The sequence below is a fragment of the Carassius gibelio genome, chromosome A18, assembly GCF_023724105.1.
Source record: "Carassius gibelio isolate Cgi1373 ecotype wild population from Czech Republic chromosome A18, carGib1.2-hapl.c, whole genome shotgun sequence".
NCBI lineage: Eukaryota > Metazoa > Chordata > Actinopteri > Cypriniformes > Cyprinidae > Carassius > Carassius gibelio.
The window spans coordinates 12,825,203-12,849,918 of NC_068388.1; the positions used below are offsets into that span (position 1 = coordinate 12,825,203).

The 24,716-nt window shown below is 37.2% G+C and overlaps 3 protein-coding genes across 8 annotated transcripts in view; all 3 read left to right on the top strand.

The window, feature by feature from the left end:
• LOC127933861 (ras-specific guanine nucleotide-releasing factor 1-like) overlaps positions 1–1,699 on the top strand; it is a 39,827-nt gene extending 38,128 nt beyond the window's left edge. The window contains exon 27 of the mRNA XM_052530890.1: positions 75–1,699. Coding sequence (XP_052386850.1) covers positions 75–167 — 93 coding nt within the window. The 3' untranslated portion in view covers positions 168–1,699. The remainder of the gene's footprint in view (positions 1–74) is intronic.
• A 9,771-nt stretch (positions 1,700–11,470) lies between these two features.
• On the top strand, positions 11,471–14,307 carry LOC127933788 (pro-cathepsin H). The gene is made up of 12 exons (XM_052530754.1): positions 11,471–11,620; positions 11,931–11,962; positions 12,082–12,187; positions 12,311–12,381; positions 12,461–12,565; positions 12,661–12,747; positions 12,959–13,014; positions 13,134–13,215; positions 13,292–13,360; positions 13,435–13,541; positions 13,651–13,776; positions 13,921–14,307. The coding sequence occupies exons 1-12, from the start codon at positions 11,545–11,547 to the stop codon at positions 13,994–13,996; spliced, it is 993 nt and encodes a 330-aa protein (XP_052386714.1). The 5' UTR covers positions 11,471–11,544; the 3' UTR covers positions 13,997–14,307.
• Positions 14,308–14,562: 255 nt separating this feature from the next.
• On the top strand, positions 14,563–24,649 carry blm (BLM RecQ like helicase). 6 transcript variants are annotated; one of them, XM_052532199.1, is made up of 22 exons: positions 14,563–14,902; positions 16,153–16,276; positions 16,526–17,232; positions 17,413–17,560; positions 17,675–17,775; positions 17,869–17,989; positions 18,310–19,034; positions 19,136–19,312; positions 19,897–20,015; positions 20,096–20,209; positions 20,293–20,391; positions 20,549–20,697; positions 21,059–21,165; positions 21,258–21,418; positions 21,540–21,735; positions 21,861–22,051; positions 22,293–22,437; positions 22,578–22,777; positions 22,869–23,064; positions 23,277–23,399; positions 24,055–24,250; positions 24,349–24,649. In XM_052532199.1, the coding sequence occupies exons 2-22, from the start codon at positions 16,182–16,184 to the stop codon at positions 24,545–24,547; spliced, it is 4,269 nt and encodes a 1,422-aa protein (XP_052388159.1). In that variant the 5' UTR covers positions 14,563–14,902; positions 16,153–16,181; the 3' UTR covers positions 24,548–24,649. The 6 variants fall into 6 exon arrangements, with proteins under 6 accessions (XP_052388159.1, XP_052388161.1, XP_052388163.1 ...); XM_052532201.1 differs by lacking the exon at positions 16,153–16,276 and adding an exon at positions 15,203–15,326 and having other exon boundaries at positions 14,591–14,902; XM_052532203.1 differs by lacking the exons at positions 14,563–14,902; positions 16,153–16,276 and adding an exon at positions 14,951–15,326 and having other exon boundaries at positions 16,526–16,586; positions 16,677–17,232.
• Positions 24,650–24,716: the final 67 nt, after the last annotated feature.

A 24,716-nucleotide genomic window follows, 5' to 3' on the forward strand; every position in this document is an offset into this window, starting at 1 on the left:
CGCAATGAGAATTGAGCCATTGAGCATTAAAGAATCACATTCAATATGAAACTGTCACCTTGTATGTCTTTCAGGCAGCACTGTATTTACTGGACGGAAGCTCAGTAATGGATGAAGAAGGCCTGTATGAAGCCTCACTCAGAATTGAGCCTAAAGTGCCCAACTGAGAGAGGCTCTGCCTAACGTCTACACAATGTACAGACACCAAGCTCTCTACAGTGTACATCCATGTGTTCTGTTTTGTAACATGATTATAAATCCTGGATGTGTTTCCTTGTTTTTAGTCGTAACCAAATGTTGGGTAATTGTTTTAGATCTTTCACCGTTGATTTCAGCCTATGTTTTTTAGAGAATCATATATTTTCCGAATCCAAAGTATGCTTTTAACAGTACTTACAATGGGATATAATCCTAGTTCAAGGTGTGGTTGTCTGTTTAATTGATCAGGCTCATCCAGATCACCTTAATAAAATATGAAACACTGGGAGGAGCATTTTGAGATTTAAATAGATGCATGTAACTAATTTACAGTATATGCATACCATGTAGCAATGTGGAAAGCAGATATATTACTGTATACAACCAAGCATATAGAAACACTTATACTGTTATACTATTATATTCCATTTCACTGTACTTCGCAGAACCAAGTCCAGCATTTTTCATCTATTTGTTGCGATAATTAACATCCAATTAACAACATTAACAGTTTTGGCATGACTTAATAATAAAGCAAACAGTGAATAGCTTGGTAATTGTATTACATTAAAAAAGACATATGGATAAGGATATGTCTTCTGTTGGCCAATAAGGACTTTGATCTGTCTTTGCATGCAACATTTATTTTGCAGAAAATTTGTAATGATTTCCTCAGCCCTAAATTATACTGTTCATTCACATAAAGAAGCAAGATCTGCAATTATATATATATATATGCAGATCTTGCTTCTTCATGTTAAGAAACTTTTTTTTAAACTGGTTGTTTTGTGTGATTGTTTACCCATGTAATGTTTCCGTTGCTCCCAGCCACTTTTTGCATTTTGGGAAAATGTATTCTGGGTTCAAAGTATCCTTCTACATCAGATTATCCAGCCATTGTACATTTACAGACAATCTATGTCCTTCTTGCTGTTCCAGTGATTGTGGAACGTGACTGAATATCACTTTGTAAAATGCATTGTCGTTTAAGAGTATGATCAAAAGTGAATGACCTTCCCGCTTGCAGCATTCAAAGGGTATTTTTGTAGTCCTAGAATAAAGACGTAGGGGTTCTGCATCCTTATCTTAAAAAAGAAAGGGGAAAAAAATGACCGTAGAAACATTTTTGTACAAACGTTGTCAACTTGCCACACAGAAATGTATTCTGTATATTTTGTACATGCAGCCCAATATATTTCTTAACATACTAGTTTAAAGCACATCTCTTTAAAGTGTTGTATCCTATGCTTACACACTCAATGCTATATGATTTGTGATTTTGAAACCATGATCTAGAGGTAGAGGACTTTAAAGTGTTTTTGCATATACTGTAATCCTGTCTATAATCATTCTCTTAGCAGGAATATAGTAATGTAGTGCTTATTCTGTGAATATTTGTATGTATTTTTACTATGTACAGTCTGGAAACACACTAAATGCAGGCATGCAACACTGTATCAGCCAGAAACTTTAAAAAGGACAATATATATATATATATATATATATATATATATATATATATATATATATATATATATATATATATATATATATATATATATATATATATATATATATATATATATATATTCTCACATACTGTATACACATCTATGTGCACATACTCTTATAAATGATATATAAACATACAAACAAACATTTTGCTGTTAGCAATACCCAGTGGTATGAGAATTATCTTTCAACCCTTAAGTTTATTTCCACGGCTTGGGAAATATTTCCAGTTTTTGTACAAAAAAGAAAAAGAAAAAATAAATTAACAGAAAAGAAAAAGAAAAAACTTAAATAAACTGTATGTTTCCTGATTACCTCTTGCTAATAAATCTATTCTATCTCAGGGGGATATTGCTTCCTTGTATGTGGTTTTTGTCATGCTCACTTCATTTGGCTTGTTTAAAAAATGGTTCATAAGTGTAAAACAGCAGCTTTTTTGAGGATTCGCATTTATGCATTTAGCAAACAGTGTTTGGTTGTTCTGATATTTTGCTGCCTTAAACATCCATTAGATAATTAAAATATTTAATAAATAGTTTGCATGTGGACCATTTAAATTCTGTTGTAAAAGAACATTCCCAACTCAATATGCCATAAATCATATCCAGACACATTTGACATACAAAGTATTTCTTTAAAAAGAAGACAACAGAAAAGGTATGATTTTTCCTTCATTATAATTTAAAAAAAATAATAATTTTAAATAAACAATATTGAACACACCTGGTGCCACACTCTAATCAGCTAATTAACTCAAAACACCTGCAAAGGCCTTTAAATGGTCTCTCAGTCTAGTTCTGTAGGCTACATGTAACCCATGTCAAAATTGAGCTGATCAGAAAAATAAATATTATTTGTAATAATTATATTCTCATTCAAAATGCTGAAATAGGTAACATAATGTGTTGCAAAAGTTGTTCTGCTGTGTAATGAACATTTAAAATAATTAAATGATATATAATAAGATATAATATATCTTGATATAATAAAAGCATGAGTTTCAAAGATCACGAGTGAAATCTAAGTGGATAAAAAGGTAAATATAAAATGCTAAATGGTCCATAGCATGTATCCTGACATACTGATGATACACACAGAAAGAGAGTAGCTACGGTGCACTACAAAGCACTACTGGATACAGTTAGTGGTGAGCCAGCCAGGAGGACATTGTAGTATTTTTCTTTTCTTCTCAAAAAAATAAAAAAATATATTTAAAAAAAACCTTTAAAGACACAAGAGACCAGGAGGATAACTTTAAAATTTGAAGTAGTGCAAATAGTGTCAATATGGAGGTAGTTTAGCTTCATAATTGAACATAAGTTGAACATCATAATTGAAAATTCTGTGATAATTAGTGGACTCACAAACACAGAACTTGATGAAGAACTGACTGATTTTCTAAACAAGTATGCTCATATCCATAGACACCTTTCCATAGACGATCCCAAATCGCCTTACCATAGGGGAAATCATAGCAGAGTACAGCAGTTGTTCTGCATTAGTGGTTCTTAAACCCTTGTTACCTTACACTTTCAAGAGCCCACACAACATTGCTTACCTCATAAGAAGTCTGTCAAGTGTCTATACAGCAGCAGTAACTGAGAATGCAACAAACCTTTACTTTGCAGAACTGAAGAGAATAGCAAAGCTCAGTGGCAGATCTTTTGATGATCTCTTGAATGAGCAGCTACACTCAAGTTCGTTGCTGACAATCTAACTTATGCAAAGGATCTTGAGTCGTCCCATACAACTGAAATTGTCAAGCAGTTAAGTTCAAAAGCCCTACCTGATGCTTACCTTGATATCCTGGACTGCGCTTTCGATACTGTAGAGTATGGCGATGACCTTTTTGCAAAGTTTCTGAATACACTGCAAAACACAGGTGAAAAGCCTTCTTTGTACTTGCAACGGTTGCACACTAACCTTCTCAAGGTGATGAAAAGTGGTGGTATTCCTGCTGATGAAGCTGACTGACAACTTCTGAAACAATCATGTCGGGGTTATTGGGATGACGCACTAATCGCAAACCTTCATCTTGAGCATAAAAGAAACAGACCAACCCCATTCCCTGAGCTACAGTTGCAGTTGCACAGTGAGGAGAAGAAACTCTTCCAAAGAAAGCTGCATGAGACAGCACCTAGGCGCACAGAGACAAAAAGCCAGTTCCCATATAATTCAATTCAAGTTTATTTGTATAGCGCTTTTTACAATACAAATCTTTACAAAGCAACTTTACAAAAAATTATTTTTTTACAATATTTAGTAGTAGTTTATAAGTGGTGACTGTCTGTTTGTGCACGTATGACAGGATTTTTTGAAAAATTAATACAAGACGTAGTCAGCCAGACGATGAACATTATTAATATTATTAATAATTATTATTTGATGCAGTCACACTTGTAACAATATTTGTTAGTTCTGTTTGTTGATTCAGGGCTAGCATCATCTGAGGTTCTCTGAGGGTCAACATCATTTCTTCTCGGGTGTTCTGGATCCAGACTGGAGCTTGTGTAAATCCTAGTTATCACGTGATGTAAATCCCGTGGCAAAACATAGAAACAAATAGAGACATCATTAGCATAGCTGCTGATCCAACAAAGTAAAATTAATTAGTTTAACCCAAGCTAAAGAATAAGAATGCACCTTTGATCAGATGCAACTACACTCACAATTTAAGAGAAACATTATTTGAATGCTTGGTGAAAGAGATGCGTTTTTAATCTAGATTTAGACAGAGAGAGTGTGTCTGAACCCCGAACATTATCAGGAAGGCTATTCCAGAGTTTTGGAGCCAAATGTGAAAAAGCTCTACCTCCTTTAGTGGACTTTGCTATCCTAGAAACTACCAAAAGTCCAGCATTGTGTGACCTTAGGGAGAGTGATGGATTGTAACGTGGTAGAAGCAACAAGTCACAGAGCTCCAGAGTCAGATGACAAAGCTCAGAGATCAAAACAACCCAGAGCCAAAGAACAGGAAAAAAGAAACAGACATGCTTACAATTTCCCAGTGAGAACCTTCTTACAGCTGACCACAAAGCGCATCACCGGCCCAGGCCAGGCTATTGTTTTCAATGTGGTGAGGATGGGCATGTTGCTTCAATATGATAGAATGATCCAAACCTGTCTCTAGTGACTGATAAGAAGAAGCGATTTAAAGAGAGCCAAGCCCTATGGGATAGTTAATTTGGCCCAAGTGCCTCAGGAGCTTTAAACACTGTACAGTCCTTGTAGCAAGATGTACGAGGGCTGTCACTTGTCAAACTAGTCTCAAAAAGTCAGTGAATATGAGCAATTTGAAGTCACATGGAAAATGGTGTCCAGTTGGCCTACCCAAAGGATTAATCGGCACAAAGTGCACTTCTCAAGTGAACATCGAAGGGAACCCTTGTCCTTGTCTACTCGACACAGGGTCTCAAGTCACAACCATTTCCCAGTCTTTTTATGAGCAAAATTTGCCTGGATTAAGTATAACTTCTTTGGATAACCTGCTGGAGATAGAACCAGCAATAGGTCAAGCAGTACCCTACCTGAATTATGTTGACGTGAAAATCGCATTCCCCAGAGACTTCCTTGGGTCTGCTTTGGTGATACCAGAAACGGGTGGCACTGCTCAGCCAAAGGTGCTAATAAGCACAAACACTTTGGATCTTGCATATGACCAGTACCTTGAAACCAACCATTCAGTTTGTCAAGCTGTTTCATTTGGCTACAGAGCTGTGATTCAGACCATCGAACACAGATGCCAGCAGAAAGTAAACAGCAGCATAGGAATCATTATTAGGCTCCCTGATGTTACTCCTACTGTCGTTCCTGTGGGTCAAAATATCGTTCTGGAAGGAGTGGTGAGTGTAAAGGTTCCAGTGGTACTAAAGATTGAAACAGATCATGACATTGTCATCCCTGGCACGAGCGTGATTGCAGACATTCATGCTTTGCAAAAATTAACGTCACACAACGTCGCAAAATCAGTTTGCTCCGTGTCCAGTGTCTATGCAAAATCTGACAAAGAGCTCTGTTTTGACTTCGCAGATTCCTGTCTGCCAGAGGAGTGGAGGGAGAGAATCACTCTGTGAAACTGTGTGCCATGCCCGAAGTATTTGCATTGCATGACATGGATGTGGGTCAAACAGACAAGGTGAAACACAATATAAAGTTACACGACGAAACCCCCTTCAAGCATAAAGCAAGACCAAGGCTGCATCCGAAATCATCACATACTGCGTACTGGGTAATTCATTTGAATTTGAACGTACTACTCGACCGTTAGAAAAGTACGTTCTATATAGTATGAATGTGGGTAGGATGAATGGAATTCGGACGTACTACATCCGCCATGTTGACACTGTCACGTGACATATGCCGTCACAACAGCGCGTAAATTTAATGAGCCCAATCTACTGAGCAAACATCGGTGATGTTTTTTGTTATTCTTACCGCTTTCATCTGCGTTTTTACATCGTTTAAATTAACAATTCAAAGCAGGCGTCGGTCAGCTGTTCGCAGATCACGCATTCGTTGACACCTTGTAAATCCTTTACTAAATATAAATTTAGCTTTTAATTTTCTACCTCAGAATAACAGCAGCTACATCTGTGAACACAATGACAGCCTGATTTTATTTAAGGATTTAAATTTACTGTAATAAATGAATACAAATAAAATTACACAAAAGAAACAAAAGGGACATAAATCAATTAATAAACTTGAAGGAATGCTTAGACAAATACACACACACATATATACACATGAATACACACAAATACATTATAGAAATATACACAGAAGCACACACACATATACACACATCCCAATATATACATAATATATACATTATAGACAATTCACACACACACACACACACACACACACACACACACACATATATATATATATAGAGAGAGAGAGAGAGAGAGAGAGAGATATTATATAGCATCATTCAGGCTGCTGTGACTGGTATTTGATATCCAAGAGCTGCATAAAATTGTGCACAGAATGAGTAGGTCTGTCATGGGGATTTTGAGGAGGCTGATAGCCTTCCCCACCACAGATGGCAGGCAGTGGAAGCAGCTTTTCTTCTGGTAACTGGGACAATAGATGGCTGTCACATACAAACTGAACCTCTAGCAAGTGAATCCCAATGTTATTTCAGCAGGAAGAGGTTTCATTCTGTTCAGCTGCAGGTCACCACCAGGGGAAGTACCTTGATATTTTTTTTGAGTATCGTTGTGTATGATGCCAGGGTGCTGAAGAGCAGCTCTATTTACACTGAAGGCCTGTATTCACCTGCAGGAAAACACATCCTGGGAGATGGTGGGTATCCTTGTTTGAGTGCACACATCTGCCTTATCACTCCATACAGAGAGCCTGAACACAATCCTGTACAGCCTTGATTCAACACCAATGATGCTCGTGCACAGAACATTATTGAGAGAGCCTTTAGGATGATGAAGACAAACTGTGCTCCATCTTCTTCTTCTTCAAGGCCCTGGAAGTGAGTCCTGTCTTTGTGCAGATGTCGCTGCATGCTGTGCAGTGCTCCACAACCTCTGTCTTCTGAATGAGGATATTGTTGATGCAGAAGTTGTGGAAGATCATGACGATGATACATTAGAACCCAAAAACACAGAAGTCAGCACAGGAGAGCATGTGCGGGACAATCTGACCACAGGTGTGTCACACTCACACTAGATGACAGTGTGCATCTCTTCAAGAGCAGGATTACCTGTAGGACAGTTGAACAGGTTAAGACTCTGCAAATCAGTTCATGTTCTCATATTGCTATTTTTTAAGCTTCTGTAAGTTATTAAGGTAATTTTAAGACATATTCATATATATATATATATATATATATATATATATATATATATATATATATACACATCACATAAATATGAATAAATACACATGTAAATAATTTAATTTAAACGTGTGTGTATTTATATATACACATAAATATATTACACTCATAACCGGGAATTCATATTACAGTTATTTGAAAATCTAGCAACATTTCACATAACATATGTATTACTTTATCCCTGGGGTAAATTTTAGATTTCCACTGTTTTTCACTCATTTTGGATACCCAAATTTAAAGTCCTCATCTGCACATACAGTTACTGAACTGAAGCTCCTGATGTTCATTTTCCTGACATTATAATAAAAACGTTTTAAGAAATTCCCTTTTGGTGTTGCTTTAAGCTCTATTATACTACTCTATGAAAATGTTAATGTGGTTTTGTCTGAAGCTTTGTGTTCTTATCCATGTAGAAATGAGAAATAAATAAATAAATAAATATAGAGAATAATTTTAAATGTGACCTGGTGTATGGGTATTTCTCTAAAGTGTGGCACCTATTCTCAAGACAAAATTTTTTCAGATGTTAAAAGTTGCTTGTTTAAAAACAACTGGAAACTGCTACAAAATCAGTGTGTACACAAGTGCTTCAAAAGTTATTTGCTATTAAGCACTTTGCAACTGACAAAATAGCAACTGGAAATACCTGGAAATTAATATTATAATAAAAAACCAGCATAAATCAGTGATGATCCTAACATAAATACATGTAAAGAGTGTGTGTAGTTAATTTTAATTTACATACTTACTGAATTATGGTTTCCAGTGAGTAGGGTTTCAGTGGATGAGAACAAGTGTGTTCATCAGTCCCTGAAACATCAGAACAGGATTTACACATTACTGATGATTTATGATCAAACTGAGGCACTTATTAACAATAGTTTGACATGTACTGTAAGTTATCCAACAATTTTTACTTAAACTAGTAAAATGCAAATTAACTTGTTTCAATTACTTAAAATGTTGTAACTTTATCTCATTAAATTACTTAACGAGCTGTCTGTAGAAAGCAGCCTTAACAAGCTGAGGCACAGCCTCTGATTGATAATGATTATTAAACATATTTTTAAATTCAATTTACAAAGTAGTCCCATCAGTTTAGTCAGTCGTTTACTTGGATTATGTTAAACAAGTACACTTTAACCACAATGAACAGCGTTTATCTATAAGGTACTTACACTTCAAAACAGCCGCGTCGCGTTTGTCCGTTATTTTTGAATATGGCGCCTCCTCTCCCGTGGCCTCATGGGATAGAGTCCATCCTATACATGCTACGGAATTTGGGCGTAAGTAGTAGTCCATCCGGGTACATCTCGCCTGCTGTTTTTCGGATACTAAGAATTCGGACATACTACTTGCTTCACATACTGTTTTTTGCCTACTATATAGTATGGAAGTATGCGATTTCGGACGCAGCCCAATTCATCCTAACGGAATTGCTTGAAGCAGGAATCATTCGTGAGTCAGAATCATGTTTCTCTTCTCCTATCGTGGTAGTAAGAAATAAGAATGGCAATATGAGACTTTGCATTGATTAATGCAAGTTGAATACTCAGACCATCAAAGATGCATATGCCTTACCTAACTTGTAGGAAACCTTTCCAGCACTCTGAGGTTCAAAATGGTTCTCTGTGCTCGATCTCAAATCTGGGTATTACCATATCGAATTAGAAGAGAAAGACAAACCCAAGAGTGCCTTCGTATGCCTATTGGGTTTTGGGAGTTTAATAGGATGCCTCAGGGCATCACTAACGCCTCCCGGCACATTCCAAAGGATGATGGAGATTTGCATGGGTGACATCAATCTTTCAGAAGTCTTAGTGTTCTTGGACAATTTGAATGTCTTCTCTGATACATTAGAAGAGCATGAGAGATGTCTTCTTAATGTTTTGGGATGTTTGAAAGACTATGGGTTAAAGCTTTCATTAGAGAAATGCAAGTTTTTCCAGATGCCAGTGAAGTATCTCCGTCACATCGTCTCAGAAAATGGCGTGGAAACAGATTTGCAAAAGATAGAAGCTGTTAAGACATGGCCAGGTCCAAAGAACCTGAAAGAGTTGCATTCTTTTCTTGGCTTCTCCGGTTATTACCGACGATTTATTAAGGACTGTGATAATTCACATTGAAATCAGGGTCCCAGAGTCTGTGGGAAGACAGGAGAGGTACACAATCCATGTTGCTTGAGGTCCAGTGTAACGTTTCCACAGTCAGTTATGGTTTGCGGTGCCATGTCATCTGCTGGTGTTGGTCCACTGTGTTTTCTGAGGTCCAAGGTCAACGCAGCCGTATACCAGGACGTTTTAGATCTCTTCATGCTTCATGCTGCTGACCAACTTTGTGGAGATGCAGATTTCATTTTCCAACAGGACTTGGCACCTGCACACAGTGCCAAAGCTACCGGTACCTGGTTTAAGGACCATGGTATCCCTGTTCTTAATTGGCCAGGAAACTCGCCTGACCTTAACCCCATAGAAAATCTATGGGGTATTGTGAAGAGGAAGATGCCATATGCCAGACCTAAGAATGCAGAAATGTGGTTTTATTAACAAAGTTCGGGAGAAGCAAGATCAGATAATCATCCAATTTGGCACAGGTGCATCTCGTTTAGCTAATCATCTTAAATAGCACACAAGCGTATATATATCCAGTCTTCCTACCTCCTGTCCCACAACAGTTTTTCGGCATCCCTCCTCCACCCCAACTCCTCACTTCTAATCTATTTATCCCAAATTAGGGATAGGGGGAGTTATTTGGGTTCGGGCTATGCTCCGGGCCCGGACCCCTCCCCCAGGACAGCACGCCAAAATATGCCTACTATTTGCCTTCAGATTAGATGTAAGGGTGAACTCGTGAAGAGCTGAAGGCCACTATCAGAGCAAACTGGGCTCTCATAACACCTGAGCAGTGCCACAGACTGATCAACTCCATGCCACGCCACATTGCTGCAGTAATTCAGGAAAAAGGAGCCCCAAATAAGTATGGAGTACTTTTCAGTTGTCCAAGATTTCTAAAAATCCTTTCTTTGTATTGGTCTTAAATTATATTCTAATTTTCTGAGATACTGAATTTGGGATTTTCTTTAGTTGTCAGTTATAATCATTAAAATTAAAAGAAATAAACATTTGAAATACATCTGTGTGTAATGAATGAATATAATATACAAGTTTCGATTAATATTACAAGTTTTTAATGGAATTAGTGAAATAAATCAACTTTTTGATGATATTCTAATTATATGACCAGCACCTGTACTTTATTAATTTTATGCATCAGTGCATAGTAACACAATGTTCAGTTGCTTGAATGAATCAGTTTTTGAACAAGTGACCCATTCAGATGGACACTTCCCTGCGTCCCAATGTGCCAGCCTGTCTGCCCTAAATAGTATTGAAAATTAATATCACATAGAATGTAGGATGATATTATGCACAATGTGACGCAGGCTTAATTGTTACATTTCTAATTGAATTAACCGTTTTGAACGAATAGTTTGATTTGAACGATTCAATAAATAATTGATAAAAACAAGGGCTTGCTGCCACCTACAGGTGGTTTTATTGTCATCATTCTTTATCCATGACCGTAAACCACCAGAGGCTTCAGCTCTGAAGCACATTTAGCAAAATATTGATTAATTATTAATATTGACCTATGTAAAAGCTACATGACCTACATACCCCCACCACGAAAAAGAACTTGACCACACCATTCCCCCAGAATATATATATATATATATATATATATATATATATATATATATATATATATATATATATATATATATATATATATATATATTTTTTTTTTTTTTTTTTTTTTTTTACAATTCGACCACTGCTTTTAACCACTGATCAGTGTCTTTAACCCTAAGAGCAGAGGACTAATATGAAAGCCCTCCCTGTAGGAGGAGTGCTGGCGCGCTCATGTGATGAGATCTTACACTGATATGCTGCTGTTAGTTCCTCGCAGGCTTGAAGATGAACGTGATGTTTTTACCGGTTCTGTTTGCCGTTCTGTATCATGTGCATACTTTGCCATTGCACACTGAGGAAGGTAATTATTTATTTATTTACACCAGCTTTTGGCTTTAGTTTTTTTTCTTCCGCGTAGCCTATACGCGTGACGCTGCGTACGTTACTTTCGCTTTTTACTATTTGTCGCTTCAGTACAAATGCATAACAAGTGTAAGACCGCTCAAACTTAAAGAGCATGCTATATTCATAGTTATATACACATAATTTAAAATAGCCTACATTTTGTGGACTAAAATACGAATGATGAATTAATTTGAACATGATAAAGGTACTTTGCAGAACGGTTAATGTGCAGTAAAAATGAAAATATAAATATTTATTTGTTACAGATGAGTATCATTTCAAATCATGGATGTCTCAGGTAAGAATATTAAATTGGAATTTCATGTCGTAACAAAAAGGGGATTTAAGGCGACAATAAAGGAAGTGAAACATTGGGAGGAAGAAAACTAACTTGGTTTATTCTTTTGAAATTTGCAGCATAACAAAAAATACGAGATAAATGAATATTACCAGCGACTACAGATATTCCTGGACAACAAGAAGAAGATCGAGCGCCATAATGCAGGAGACCATATGTTTTCAAGTAGGCTATGACTGATATAATCTAACTTGCTGAAGCCTTTTTTTTATGAGCACGATTTGTTGTTGTTTTTATGAGCACGACATATGTTTAAAAAAATATCATAACATTTCTCTGCATTTACAGTGGGACTGAATCAGTTTTCAGACATGACCTTTACTGAATTTAAAAAGTCCTTCCTCCTGACAGAACCTCAGGTATAATTTTAACAGCATCTCGTGATCAATGAGGAAATAGGAAAGTACCACAATTCATGACCATTTTACAACCTGACAGAACTGCTCCGCCACTAGAGGGAATCATCTGAGCAGTAATGGGCCTTATCCTGATACGATTGACTGGAGAACGAAAGGAAACTATGTAACTAATGTCAAAAACCAGGTAGCTTGCTCTAATAATCCTCTATTGTACTTTTGATCATTTTTATTTTTTTCCATTAAACAATGCTGATGTTTAAATCTATAACACTATTTCAGGGAGCTTGTGGTAGTTGCTGGACTTTTTCCACCACAGGCTGTCTGGAGTCTGTCACTGCTATAGCCACAGGGAAACTCCTACAACTAGTATGTATATGTTGCTTTTAATTTAACAATGTCTGTAAACATTTATCTATTATGTCTTATTATTTAATTTAGTATCAGTATTGTAATATATACCACTCCTTTCCTTTTTCTGCCCTTTGGCAGATTCAAACAAACCCCAAAACAGCACATGAGTAATAAAATATAACTGTAATTTATGAAACATCCTGTTCCTATCATGCACTCTTTACAGGCAGAGCAGCAGCTTGTAGATTGTGCAGGTGCTTTCGACAATCATGGCTGCAGTGGGTGAGTTAGATAAAATAATGTATGAATTCATCTTGGCCATTTTTAATTTGTTTTTAGAAGTAAAGTCTTTACTGTAAAATGGTCTAAACAACGTTTTACTCCTGTCACATGCTTTTTAGTGGCCTCCCAAGTCATGCCTTTGAGTACATCATGTACAACAAAGGTCTCATGACAGAGCAAGACTACCCTTATAAGGCTAAAGTAAGTATTTTACCTGATGGTTTCAAGAGTTCATTCATAAAGTGGTGACATTTGTTCATACCGTACATGCTTGTAGGAAGGTGAATGCAGATTCAAACCAGAGTTGGCTGCTGCCTTAGTGAAAGATGTTGTAAACATTACAAAGGTAAGTGATGGTCCGTGTACAAAGATTAATATTAAATACATGTCTTCTCTCTAATTGTAAACTCCTGTTATTAGTATGATGAAATGGGGATGGTGGATGCTGTGGCCAGGTTGAACCCTGTCAGCTTTGCATATGAGGTGACATCTGATTTCATGCACTACAAAGATGGAATATATACCAGGTTAGTATAAGACATATATACATTTGCTTTTATAGGCTGCTGGTTTTATACTGGATTTAATTGTGACAGTTCTTTGTAATTTCTGTAATTTTATGACTTTATTTTATAGCACAGCTTGTCATAACACTACTGACATGGTGAACCATGCAGTGCTTGCTGTGGGCTATGCCGAGCAGAATGGAACCCCATACTGGATAGTGAAGAACTCCTGGGGACCCTACTGGGGAATTAACGGGTCTGTTTGCATGATTTCCTCAAATGCTGTGCTACTGTATGGTTAAAAAATACAGTAGCAATTATAAATAAAACTTGACCCATTTGCCCAAGGTAATAGCAATATATGTGATGTTTAATGTTAATTATTTTATTTCCCATACAGATATTTTTACATTGAGAGGGGAAAGAACATGTGTGGACTTGCTGCGTGTTCATCCTATCCTTTACCTTTGGTGTAAATAACTGAAATGTATTTTTTTAAACCATAAAAAGGGAGACAAGTTATTACATTTTACTCTCACACAGAATCATTTTATGCATAATGGACAACATCTTCAGAAATGAGGTGTAGTCTATACTAGCTGTCGGTAAATTAGCTAAATTAAATTAATTATTCACATTCATTAAAACATTCAATAACACTTGATTTGCTATTAATATGTCTAATTTTGTTTTTAAAGTTGTCTGCTTTGTTAAAATTTAAGGTTTTGTAATTTTTTTTATGTTTGCAACCAAAACTATTGCACTGAAATAAATATTTTCTCAGGGATTGTGCGTGTGTGTGTGTGTGTGTGTGTGGTTGCCTTATATATATATATATATATATATATATATATATATATATATATATATATATATATATATATATATATATATATATATATATATATATATATTTATGGATTACTGTCCTTCCGAGTAATGGTGTTCATTCATTAAGTAGAGCTTTGAGACTTTAAAAAGTAAAAATAATAATAATAATTTACTACTATATTAAATATATAATTATATATGCTGCTTTTTAATTAAATACCGTGTGTGCATGCACTTCCTTGCTGAGATAGAATATGTAAATGACGTGCAATTCCACAGTAAACCAGTATGTGGCGACCTAAATCCACATGTAATGTTTGCGCTTTCAACAGCGAGCGCCAGAGAGGAAGCAGTTTTTTTAACTACTTATTAGTCTACGTTAGGACAAGAAAATGCACTCAGCCAAAAATACAGTGAAAAAAAAAGATACTGATAGTGAATGAATGCTGATGGTTTAAAACTAAAAAAGGAAAGAGTATATCGAAAACAAGCAGCCGCGGAAGTGACGTTACTGACAGCTGTCCAATCAGAGTCCTAGCTACGAATACGCGGTAAGCGCGAGCTTTCAGTGGTGTATGGTGACTTTGTGCGCGCTCGTATGTTATAGCAGAATATCTTATTTTTGTGTTTGGTGGTGGTAATTATAAAGGCACTTTGTGTGACTTTCTCTTTTTGTTGTTTTAATGTTCACACGATGGCAGAATGAGAGCGAAACCTTCCGTTGTGAGTTTTCTGTCTTAAAACCGAGGGTTGTAATGTCGCATTAATTCTAACGGAGCATGCCTGTACTTGTTTTTGAGTGTGTATTTGTTTGTGGAGCTGATTAAGTGCCATATACGTTAACTTTGAAGGAATCGTATTTAATATAAATGCACACACAATGCCGAGTCTTCCTCAAAATAACCTAAAGGAGCAACTGGAACGACACAGTAATGCTGCACAGAACAAGTTGTCACTGCTGAAACCAAAGCATGGGTAAGAACATTATTATATTCTGCGTTAGATAGATAGGTGGATATATATATATATATATTTATGGATTACTGTCCTTCCGAGTAATGGTGTTCATTCATTAAGTAGAGCTTTGAGACTTTAAAAAGTAAAAATAATAATAATAATTTACTACTATATTAAATATATAATTATATATGCTGCTTTTTAATTAAATACCGTGTGTGCATGCACTTCCTTGCTGAGATAGAATATGTAAATGACGTGCAATTCCACAGTAAACCAGTATGTGGCGACCTAAATCCACATGTAATGTTTGCGCTTTCAACAGCGAGCGCCAGAGAGGAAGCAGTTTTTTTAACTACTTATTAGTCTACGTTAGGACAAGAAAATGCACTCAGCCAAAAATACAGTGAAAAAAAAAGATACTGATAGTGAATGAATGCTGATGGTTTAAAACTAAAAAAGGAAAGAGTATATCGAAAACAAGCAGCCGCGGAAGTGACGTTACTGACAGCTGTCCAATCAGAGTCCTAGCTACGAATACGCGGTAAGCGCGAGCTTTCAGTGGTGTATGGTGACTTTGTGCGCGCTCGTATGTTATAGCAGAATATCTCATTTTTGTGTTTGGTGGTGGTAATTATAAAGGCACTTTGTGTGACTTTCTCTTTTTGTTGTTTTAATGTTCACACGATGGCAGAATGAGAGCGAAACCTTCCGTTGTGAGTTTTCTGTCTTAAAACCGAGGGTTGTAATGTCGCATTAATTCTAACGGAGCATGCCTGTACTTGTTTTTGAGTGTGTATTTGTTTGTGGAGCTGATTAAGTGCCATATACGTTAACTTTGAAGGAATCGTATTTAATATAAATGCACACACAATGCCGAGTCTTCCTCAAAATAACCTAAAGGAGCAACTGGAACGACACAGTAATGCTGCACAGAACAAGTTGTCACTGCTGAAACCAAAGCATGGGTAAGAACATTATTATATTCTGCGTTAGATAGATAGGTGGATAGACCGATTTAAGTAACTTACAGAGTACAGACGGATAACGATAAATAGAGGTTTAGGTAAAGAATAAATACAAACATGAATCTGAGAGCCTGCAAAGACGGTGTATTTAACTAGATAGATAGGTAACGTAGACAAATTAAAATGAATTCATATCAACATCTGAAATGTGAAGCAAGTTTGTCTAACCACTGACATTTTTCTGTTCAGGGGGTTTTGTTTCAAAAAGAAGTCTTCATCCAGCATCTCCAAAGTGGAAGCTCCTCAAAAGGTAACTGGTGCAAATGTCTTAGCAAACAGGAGTGTCAATGTTCCCCGCAGCTGTGAAGTAACCAAAACTCCTGTGACGTTTTCGCAAAAGCCTGAGAGAGCAGCACCGAAAGTCAACTTCTTTGCAGCACCCAGCAGACCAAAGACCAATACTGTTAATCCATTAGCCAACCCATTTGCAGTGATCAAAACACCTCCTGTCCAATCTACCATTAAGGATTTGCTTAAACCTGCAGCCCTACCTAAGGATCAGAATGTGGGTGAACTTAAGCATGACATCTCTCAACTCTCCTTCAATGAATGGGATGACTTGGATGATTTTGAAACCCCAGTCAAGACAAGAGTAGTGTCCCCAGTAACAGGGACTTCTACAAAAAAGCTTAGTGTTTCGGACCAGAACACCCCCCAAAATTCCTCTTGTGCTAAGAGTGATGAGACTGCATTAAATGGAGGTTTACAGGTTACAGAAACCTTAACTGCCCCAAAGGACGTCCTGTCAGCTGCTAATAGAGTCAGCACAGAGCCTGCTGAGAGAGAGCCAGAGGATTCACCTATTAAAAAGACCAAAAGACATAGGAAATCAGTCCAGCAAAAAGCACTACTGAGTGACACTGAAGATGAGGAGATCATCGACTGTACTTCACCAGGTAAAAGCCAAAAGGACATCAGTTGTGACAAGTTAGTGCACTTGGAATTTTTTTTGTTTTGTTTTTTTAAGTGGGCTTACCCCTAGTAGGTCAGTTTTTTTAATTTGCTAAAGAAAAGGTTTGTGTGCTTAGATATTAATATAAATCTCACACAAATGATACACAATATTTGATTTGCAGCTGCTGAAAAAAAACAGTGGGCTGAGACAAACACCATAGACATTGAGGAGACTGAGACAGACAACTTTTATGAAGATTATCAGGATTTCATCCCCCCATCCCCTGTTCCTGAGGAGACGTGTCCCTTTGACTCCAAAAAGGAGAAAAGGTGACATGCTTTAATTGCAAAAATATTTTTTTGTAAACTACAAATTAAAATAAGTACTGCTTCTTTTCATTTAAGTTTGATTTTAAGCTTATTTTCTAAAACTCTGTTTTGTAGTTTACCTGACCCTGTTACCCATGCTGACAAAAATGTTCCACCTCATGAGTCCGCCTCAAGCCTGTCGGCACCCTTGAATGAACCTACCAAAGATTTAAAAGGTATCACTCATGCATGATTTAACTTTTTGGTTGGCAACCATTTGCTGTATATGAAATGATGTACTGTCTAATGTGCATGTATTTGTGTTTTAGGACCTGATGATGCTCTCTTTACTGTTATGGAGTCTATTTGTCGTCTAGTGGACACTATTCCTGAGCATGAGCTCATAGCACTGACCTGTGGCACAGACCTATTACTGCAGAGAGCGCACAGGTGAAGTAATAAACGAGTATTTTTGAGATGTAAATTAAAAAATATATATATTTTAGATAGTCTGCTATTACTTTTTGTATAAGATATGCTTCTAAATCTCAAATATTCTGCTATTAAAAAATAAAGGCTGTTCTTAGGACCGCTGAGATGTTGCATTAATCTTTGAATAAAGTTTTTCTTTTTATTTTTTGTCAAGTTAGGAAATGTTACAGTTATACATGTGTGATTTATTAATTCTATAGTTTTCTATTAATATATTAACGATAGATGACATTGCTGCTTGTTACAGCATAACTAATAACTCTCTATCTTTACCACAGGAAAAGGATTCTAGCTATTGGTGCTGCATCTAGAACATCTCAGTTAGACCCAGCAGCAACTCCATATTCTAGTCTGCTAAAAAGACAAGCTTTTGGAGTCACACCCTCTAGTCTAACATCATCTATGACCCCAGGGACATCAGAAAGGGGAGAGGGTGTCAAAACAGGCTTTCAGTTTCGCAAGTCCATTGCCTCTGTCATATCTTTGGAAAATAACAGTGTTTTTGAGGACTCTGACTGCATCATCAGTGGAGTTGAAACCCCTGGTGGTTCCTGGAATCCTAACAGCTCAGCAAAAACAACAACCATCTTAAACCGGTCAAGTCTACCTCCAAGCAAATCTGAGTCAAAAACGGATCAGTGCTACTCAAGGTTGTCCTTCAATGAGTCAAACATTCAGACTGTGGGTGGAGATCAGGTTGACTTGTTTTATTCCCCCAAAAGAGTAGATTCAGGCAAGAGAAATGCTGAGAGCAGTGTCGAAACCAACACGGCAGTTCCCAACTGTTCTCAAGCAGATGACTTCTTAATCGATGACTTTGATATTGATGATTTTGATGAGACTGATATTCCAGATTATTTTGAAGAACCTCCAAGTGTCTTGGCATCAAGAGACAATTCTGGTGCAAAAACACCATTGGTGCGGGAGGGAGGGCACTCAAAAACTTTGGAGATAAAGACCGTAACATCACCAGTGCCAAAACCTACCAAAACATCCAACCCTGGTAAGCTAGAGTAAATTAATATTCCTTATAATTTAGTTCAATATTATTAAAGACCCAGTGATGAGCAGATATCTGTTAACACTGTATGTCTTGATCTGCAGAACCCGTGTATAGAAACCCAGCTCATGACCGCTTTAGAGGCTTCAGCTTTCCTCACAGCCCAGAGATGATGAAGATCTTCCATAAGAAGTTTGGACTGCATCAGTTTCGCTTCAATCAGCTGGAGGCTATTAATGCCGCACTGTTAGGGGAAGACACATTTGTACTGATGCCTACAGGTTTGTTGCAAGCATTAATTTTGACTCCTATTGCTTATTTATTTTGATCCTAGACTAGACTAGTGTCTTGGCTCCACCTGCAACATTTCTTGCTGCAATAATTACATGCATAGATAAAGTATTCATGAATTATTGTGTAATTTTTGTCAGTGGTTAACAATATGTAAAGAGATTTATGGCCAGTGGTGCAAATTCAATAATATCAGTTGAGATTTGCATAAAATTAATTTTAGAATGTATTGTTTTAAATATAATATTTGAAAATAAGAAAATAAATTATTTATTCACAAATCTGTAAGTTGATTTTGGTCATTGCCCATATCATTTAAAATAAGTTATTCTTACATTTACTTTACAAAAATAATTCAATATTTCACAGCAAAAAGACACATGTGAGCATGACATGAAAGTGGACATTAGTAGACTTTATAGGGTTAATAAGAAGTAGGACAGACGTTTTGACCATTTAGATTTTTTTTTGTCTCAATTTTTTTTTAGCATTAAAGCAGTGTACTGTCTCTCTTCCTTTTGTGTTAGTGTTTCCTGGTGACGATATGTTACAATGTGACACAACTTCTTTATAGGTGGTGGTAAAAGTCTCTGCTATCAGCTTCCTGCTTGTATCTCTGCTGGAGTTACTGTTGTCATTTCTCCTCTACGGTCTCTCATAGTCGACCAGGTCCAAAAGCTCACCACATTAGACGTAAGTTCTCTTTTCCTTATGCACAATACTTGTCTTATCCTGATCGAAACTGTTGATTACGGTGCAATTTTGTGTTACAGATCTGTGCAACTAGTTTATCAGGGGACAAAACAGATAGTGAGGCTGCAAAGATCTATATGCATCTGTCTAGGAAGGATCCCCCCATCAAACTGCTTTATGCCACTCCTGAGAAGGTGGGTTTCTCATCAGACCAGTGTGTTGCAAGTTTGTGTGCATATCTATGAACAGTTTTGATATGTGTTGTTTTTGTTCTCAGGTGTGTGCTAGCGGAAGGATGGTCAGTGCCCTTCAGAATCTGTATGAAAGGGGACTGCTGGCTCGCTTTGTTATTGATGAGGCCCATTGCGTCAGTCAGGTAAACTTGATTGAAAACTCTACAGTGTAGCAAGAGCAGTTAAAATATGTGATTTAAGTAGTGCAGGCAGTCTTTTACAAAAAAAGAAAAAGACAATTTTGGCACTGTTGTAGAACAATCCATAAAACATTGTAAAATAGATCTGTTTCTTCCTCAGTGGGGTCATGACTTCAGGCCCGACTACAAGCGCTTACATGAGCTCAGGCGGATGTTTCCCAATGTTCCTATAATGGCACTGACTGCCACAGCCACTCCTAGAGTTCAGAAAGACATTCTAAACCAGCTGGCAATGACTCGTCCTCAGGTGTAAGTCTTCCTGCATGCAATTCCTGATTCACACATTTCTGGCTTTTTTTTTTTTTTTTTTTTTTTTAAAGCATGGTATTCTGATAAGTCACTCTCACATTGATCATTATATGGATGCAGGATTATTTTGAACCTCATCTTCCTTCAGAAATACAGAGTAACAGTTTTAAATTTTAATTAAAAGTTTCATGTGATTGTCCTGGCAGAGGAGGATGCATTAAGATTTATATTTCAAATAAATGCTGTTAAAAAAAATCTAACCGACCACAAATGTTTGAAATTGGTACTCTTCATTATTAACCATGAACTCTATAGATATCATGTACTTGTGTTACTCATATTAAAATGTATGTTTTCATAGATTCACTATGAGCTTCAACAGGAACAATCTCAAATATTCGGTTTTGCCAAAAAAGCCCAAGAAGGTTGATGAGGAATGCATTCAGTGGATCAAGAAATATTACCCACGTGAGTGCTGTCCAGATTAAATCAGTCTTTAGCAATTATAATTTCTCCCCACAGCGTGGAGACCCTATAAATCATGTTGAACGTGTGTGTAGGTGACTCAGGGATTGTGTACTGCTTGTCTCGTAATGACTGCGACACTCTGGCTGACAGTCTTCAGAGGGCTGGGATTGCAGCGCTGGCTTATCACGCTGGCCTGAAGGACAGCGACAGGGAATATGTCCAGAATAAATGGATCAACCAGGATGGCTGCCAGGTAAAGGCACTCAGTTTTAAAATTGCTATAAAACCTGGACCAGCTCTTTTGACCATGTATTTTCATTTTCACTGCTTCCCAGAAATTGGTTATTTTTAACCATTCATCTTTCTTTTTTTAGGTTATGTGCGCCACCATTGCATTTGGCATGGGGATCGATAAGCCTGATGTGCGTTATGTGATCCATGCCAGTTTGCCCAAGTCAGTGGAGGGTTATTACCAGGAGTCAGGCAGAGCTGGTCGAGATGGAGAGATTTCCCACTGCGTTCTCTTCTATGCCTACAGTGATGTTATCCGCATCAAGAGACTCATCGCTAGTATGTACTGCAGGATTTTTGTTTATTCTTGTAATTCTTGGATGCTAAAATCCAGACAGCATTAAACCGTCATAGTTAACCTGTCTGTGTGAGCGTGGTCTACATAACGGTTAATATAATTGCAGTGGATAAAGATGGCAACCAGCAATCCAAAGCCACCCACATCAACAACCTGCACAGCATGGTGCATTTCTGTGAGAATGTGGCCGAGTGCAGGAGGATCCAGTTGCTGGCTTACTTTGGCGAGCACACATTTAACACCAGCTTCTGTAAAGAGCATCCTGAGGTCATCTGTGACAACTGTGCCAGACCACACGTAAGACCATCATGGAAACATATCAGCCTTTACAGCATACGTTATGCAAATGTAATACATAATAACAAACTTTTTAATTATACACAGCCATTGATTTGAAATGGGATATAGTTTACTTGCCAAACAAGTTAACTGTTACTTGTTTTAACTAATTATTTACTCAGAGCATTGTATTTTAAATAGTGACTTTGTTAATTATAGATACTAACACAAATTCATGCATCTTAATGCTTGTCTCCAGAAATATAAATCAAGAAATGTCACCGATGATGTGAAGAAGATTGTGAGGTTTGTGCAGGAGAACTGTGAGAAGGTTGGAAACCGATACGGCAAATCCGCCCAGCAGAACAGACTCACTCTTAACATGCTGGTCGACATATTTCTGGGTAAGAAGCCTAGCGGGATTTGTCATAAACGATGGTGTGAATATTACTATGAATATCCTTTGCCTCATCCAGTGCTTGAGATTTAATGCATGCCAGGAAGGCTGCTCAAGGCCTCAATAAGAATATCTCTTTTGCGGCAGGCTCCAAAAGTGCTCGGATCCAGTCCGGAATGTTTGGGGTAGGAGCAGCGTATTCCAAACACAATGCAGAGAGGCTTTTTAAGAAACTGGTGCTGGATAGTGTACTGATGGAGGACCTCTACATCACTAACAATGGGCAGGCAGTGGCCTATATCTCTGCTGGGCCTAAAGCCATGAGTGTACTGAGTGGCTGCATGCAGGTGAGATTCTTAATGTAATAATTTGTTATTAATTTGTTAATGTTGTATGCTCTATTCAAAATATGTATTAATGATCATGCACCCATTGCAGGTTGAGTTTGTTGAGACAGAGAGTGCATCCAGCATCCGAAAGCACAAAGCGTCTGTGATTGAGAATGTTTCTAAGAGAGAAGAGATGGTTAAAAAGTGTCTGCAGGAACTCAATGATCTGTGCAAGAAGTTGGGCAAAGTCTTCGGCATTCATTACTACAATATTTTCTCCACAGCCACACTCAAAAAGATTGCTGGTTAGCACATATTCATTATATTTACATATGTACTTTTTAAATATGTATTTAATGTAAAAAAAAAATGAATCATTTAACGGAGTTAGTTTTTTTTTTTTTTTTTACATTGTGTTGAAACGAAACACCTCATTAAGTTATAGCAGTTAATTATCTTCCTTTCTCACAGCCCCATGTGCTCAGTGTTAAATGTATTGTGATGTGTTTCTGTGCAGAAACTCTCTCGCCTGATCCGGAGGTTCTGCTGCAGATTGATGGTGTAACCGAAGACAAGCTGGAGAAGTATGGAGCTGAGTTTATTGAACTTCTGCAGAAGTACTCTGAGTGGCAGCTGCCTGGTAAGGGCCTGACAGTAGATGGTGTCCTCAAGATAGACACTTTCCTGACACTTTAAGTAATCCTATGTTAGATTAATCCTTTCTAACTTTATTTTAGAGACTAGTATTCTAAATTGAGGTAATCCACAAATGAAGAAATGCAAATATGTTGTGCTACTATAAGATATGGTCATATTTATTGCGGATGAAATCCAGTGGGTCATGCAAGTTCAGCACTTTGACCTGCAAAAAGCTGCTTGGTTTGAACATGTCATACATAGCTATAATATTGACAATGGGCTTTTTAGCCTTTGAAATATTGTTAATGTGACTGCAACTTTAGGGTGTATAGAGTTTAAAATACTAGAGATCCTCTGTTTTTACTAGCTGTTATTCCTATTAGTTTAATGCTGCCTTATACATATCTGTATAATGTAATTTCCCTTAGTACAAGATAAGTTCAAAATACCTCAAAATATTACAACTTACTAAAGCTGAGGCACTAAAGGCACTTTAGTTTCTTATTTAATAATAAGAAACCAGACTACGGATGTCATTTGGCTAACTTTAACCTGTAAAACAGATCATTTTTCAGCTAGCTCAAAGTAGCAACCTATAAAGCTCTTGAAATGAAGTAGCTTTAAATACATAAAATGTTCTCACACTACCTTTGTAGCTGAGGCACAGACAGAGAGTTGGATTGACACAACAAGAGGCCATCAAAACGAGGAGGAGGATGATGATGAAGGGGACACCACATCAACCTATTTCAGAAGCACCTCTGGACGAGGAGCAAAGAGAAAACAAGGATCTTACTCCAGAAAACCCAAAAGAAGAAAGGGTACCAGTGGCCAAAACTCCTCTTCTAAAGGGTCAGTATGTTACAGCAGAAGCATTATTGGATTGTGCAGACTTTGATATCGGCTATATGAAACATGAAATCAACTCTCCTGCTCCACCCTTATTGTAGTGGATACAGCAACAACTGGTCTTCTTCAAGAGGAGGAGGAGGAAGAGGAGGAGGATACAGAGGTGGTAGTCGAAGTGCAGGCAGAGGTTCCAGGCCTGCTCCATCAGTCTCAGCAGGGAAGAGACCTGGCTTCATGGCTTTACCCACACCACAGACTGCTGCTCGTCCATTCCTCAAACCAGCATTCTCTCACCTCTAGAATCAGAATATTTCTACTGGTAACAGAAATTAATTTGACTGTGGATATTTGTATAGAACTTTTATACACTAATTTTTTAATAAATACATTTTGTGTTGTGTATATTTGTTTAAAATAGTGATTTATATAACATTGAAGCACAAGGGTGTGTGTGTGTGTGTGTGCACAG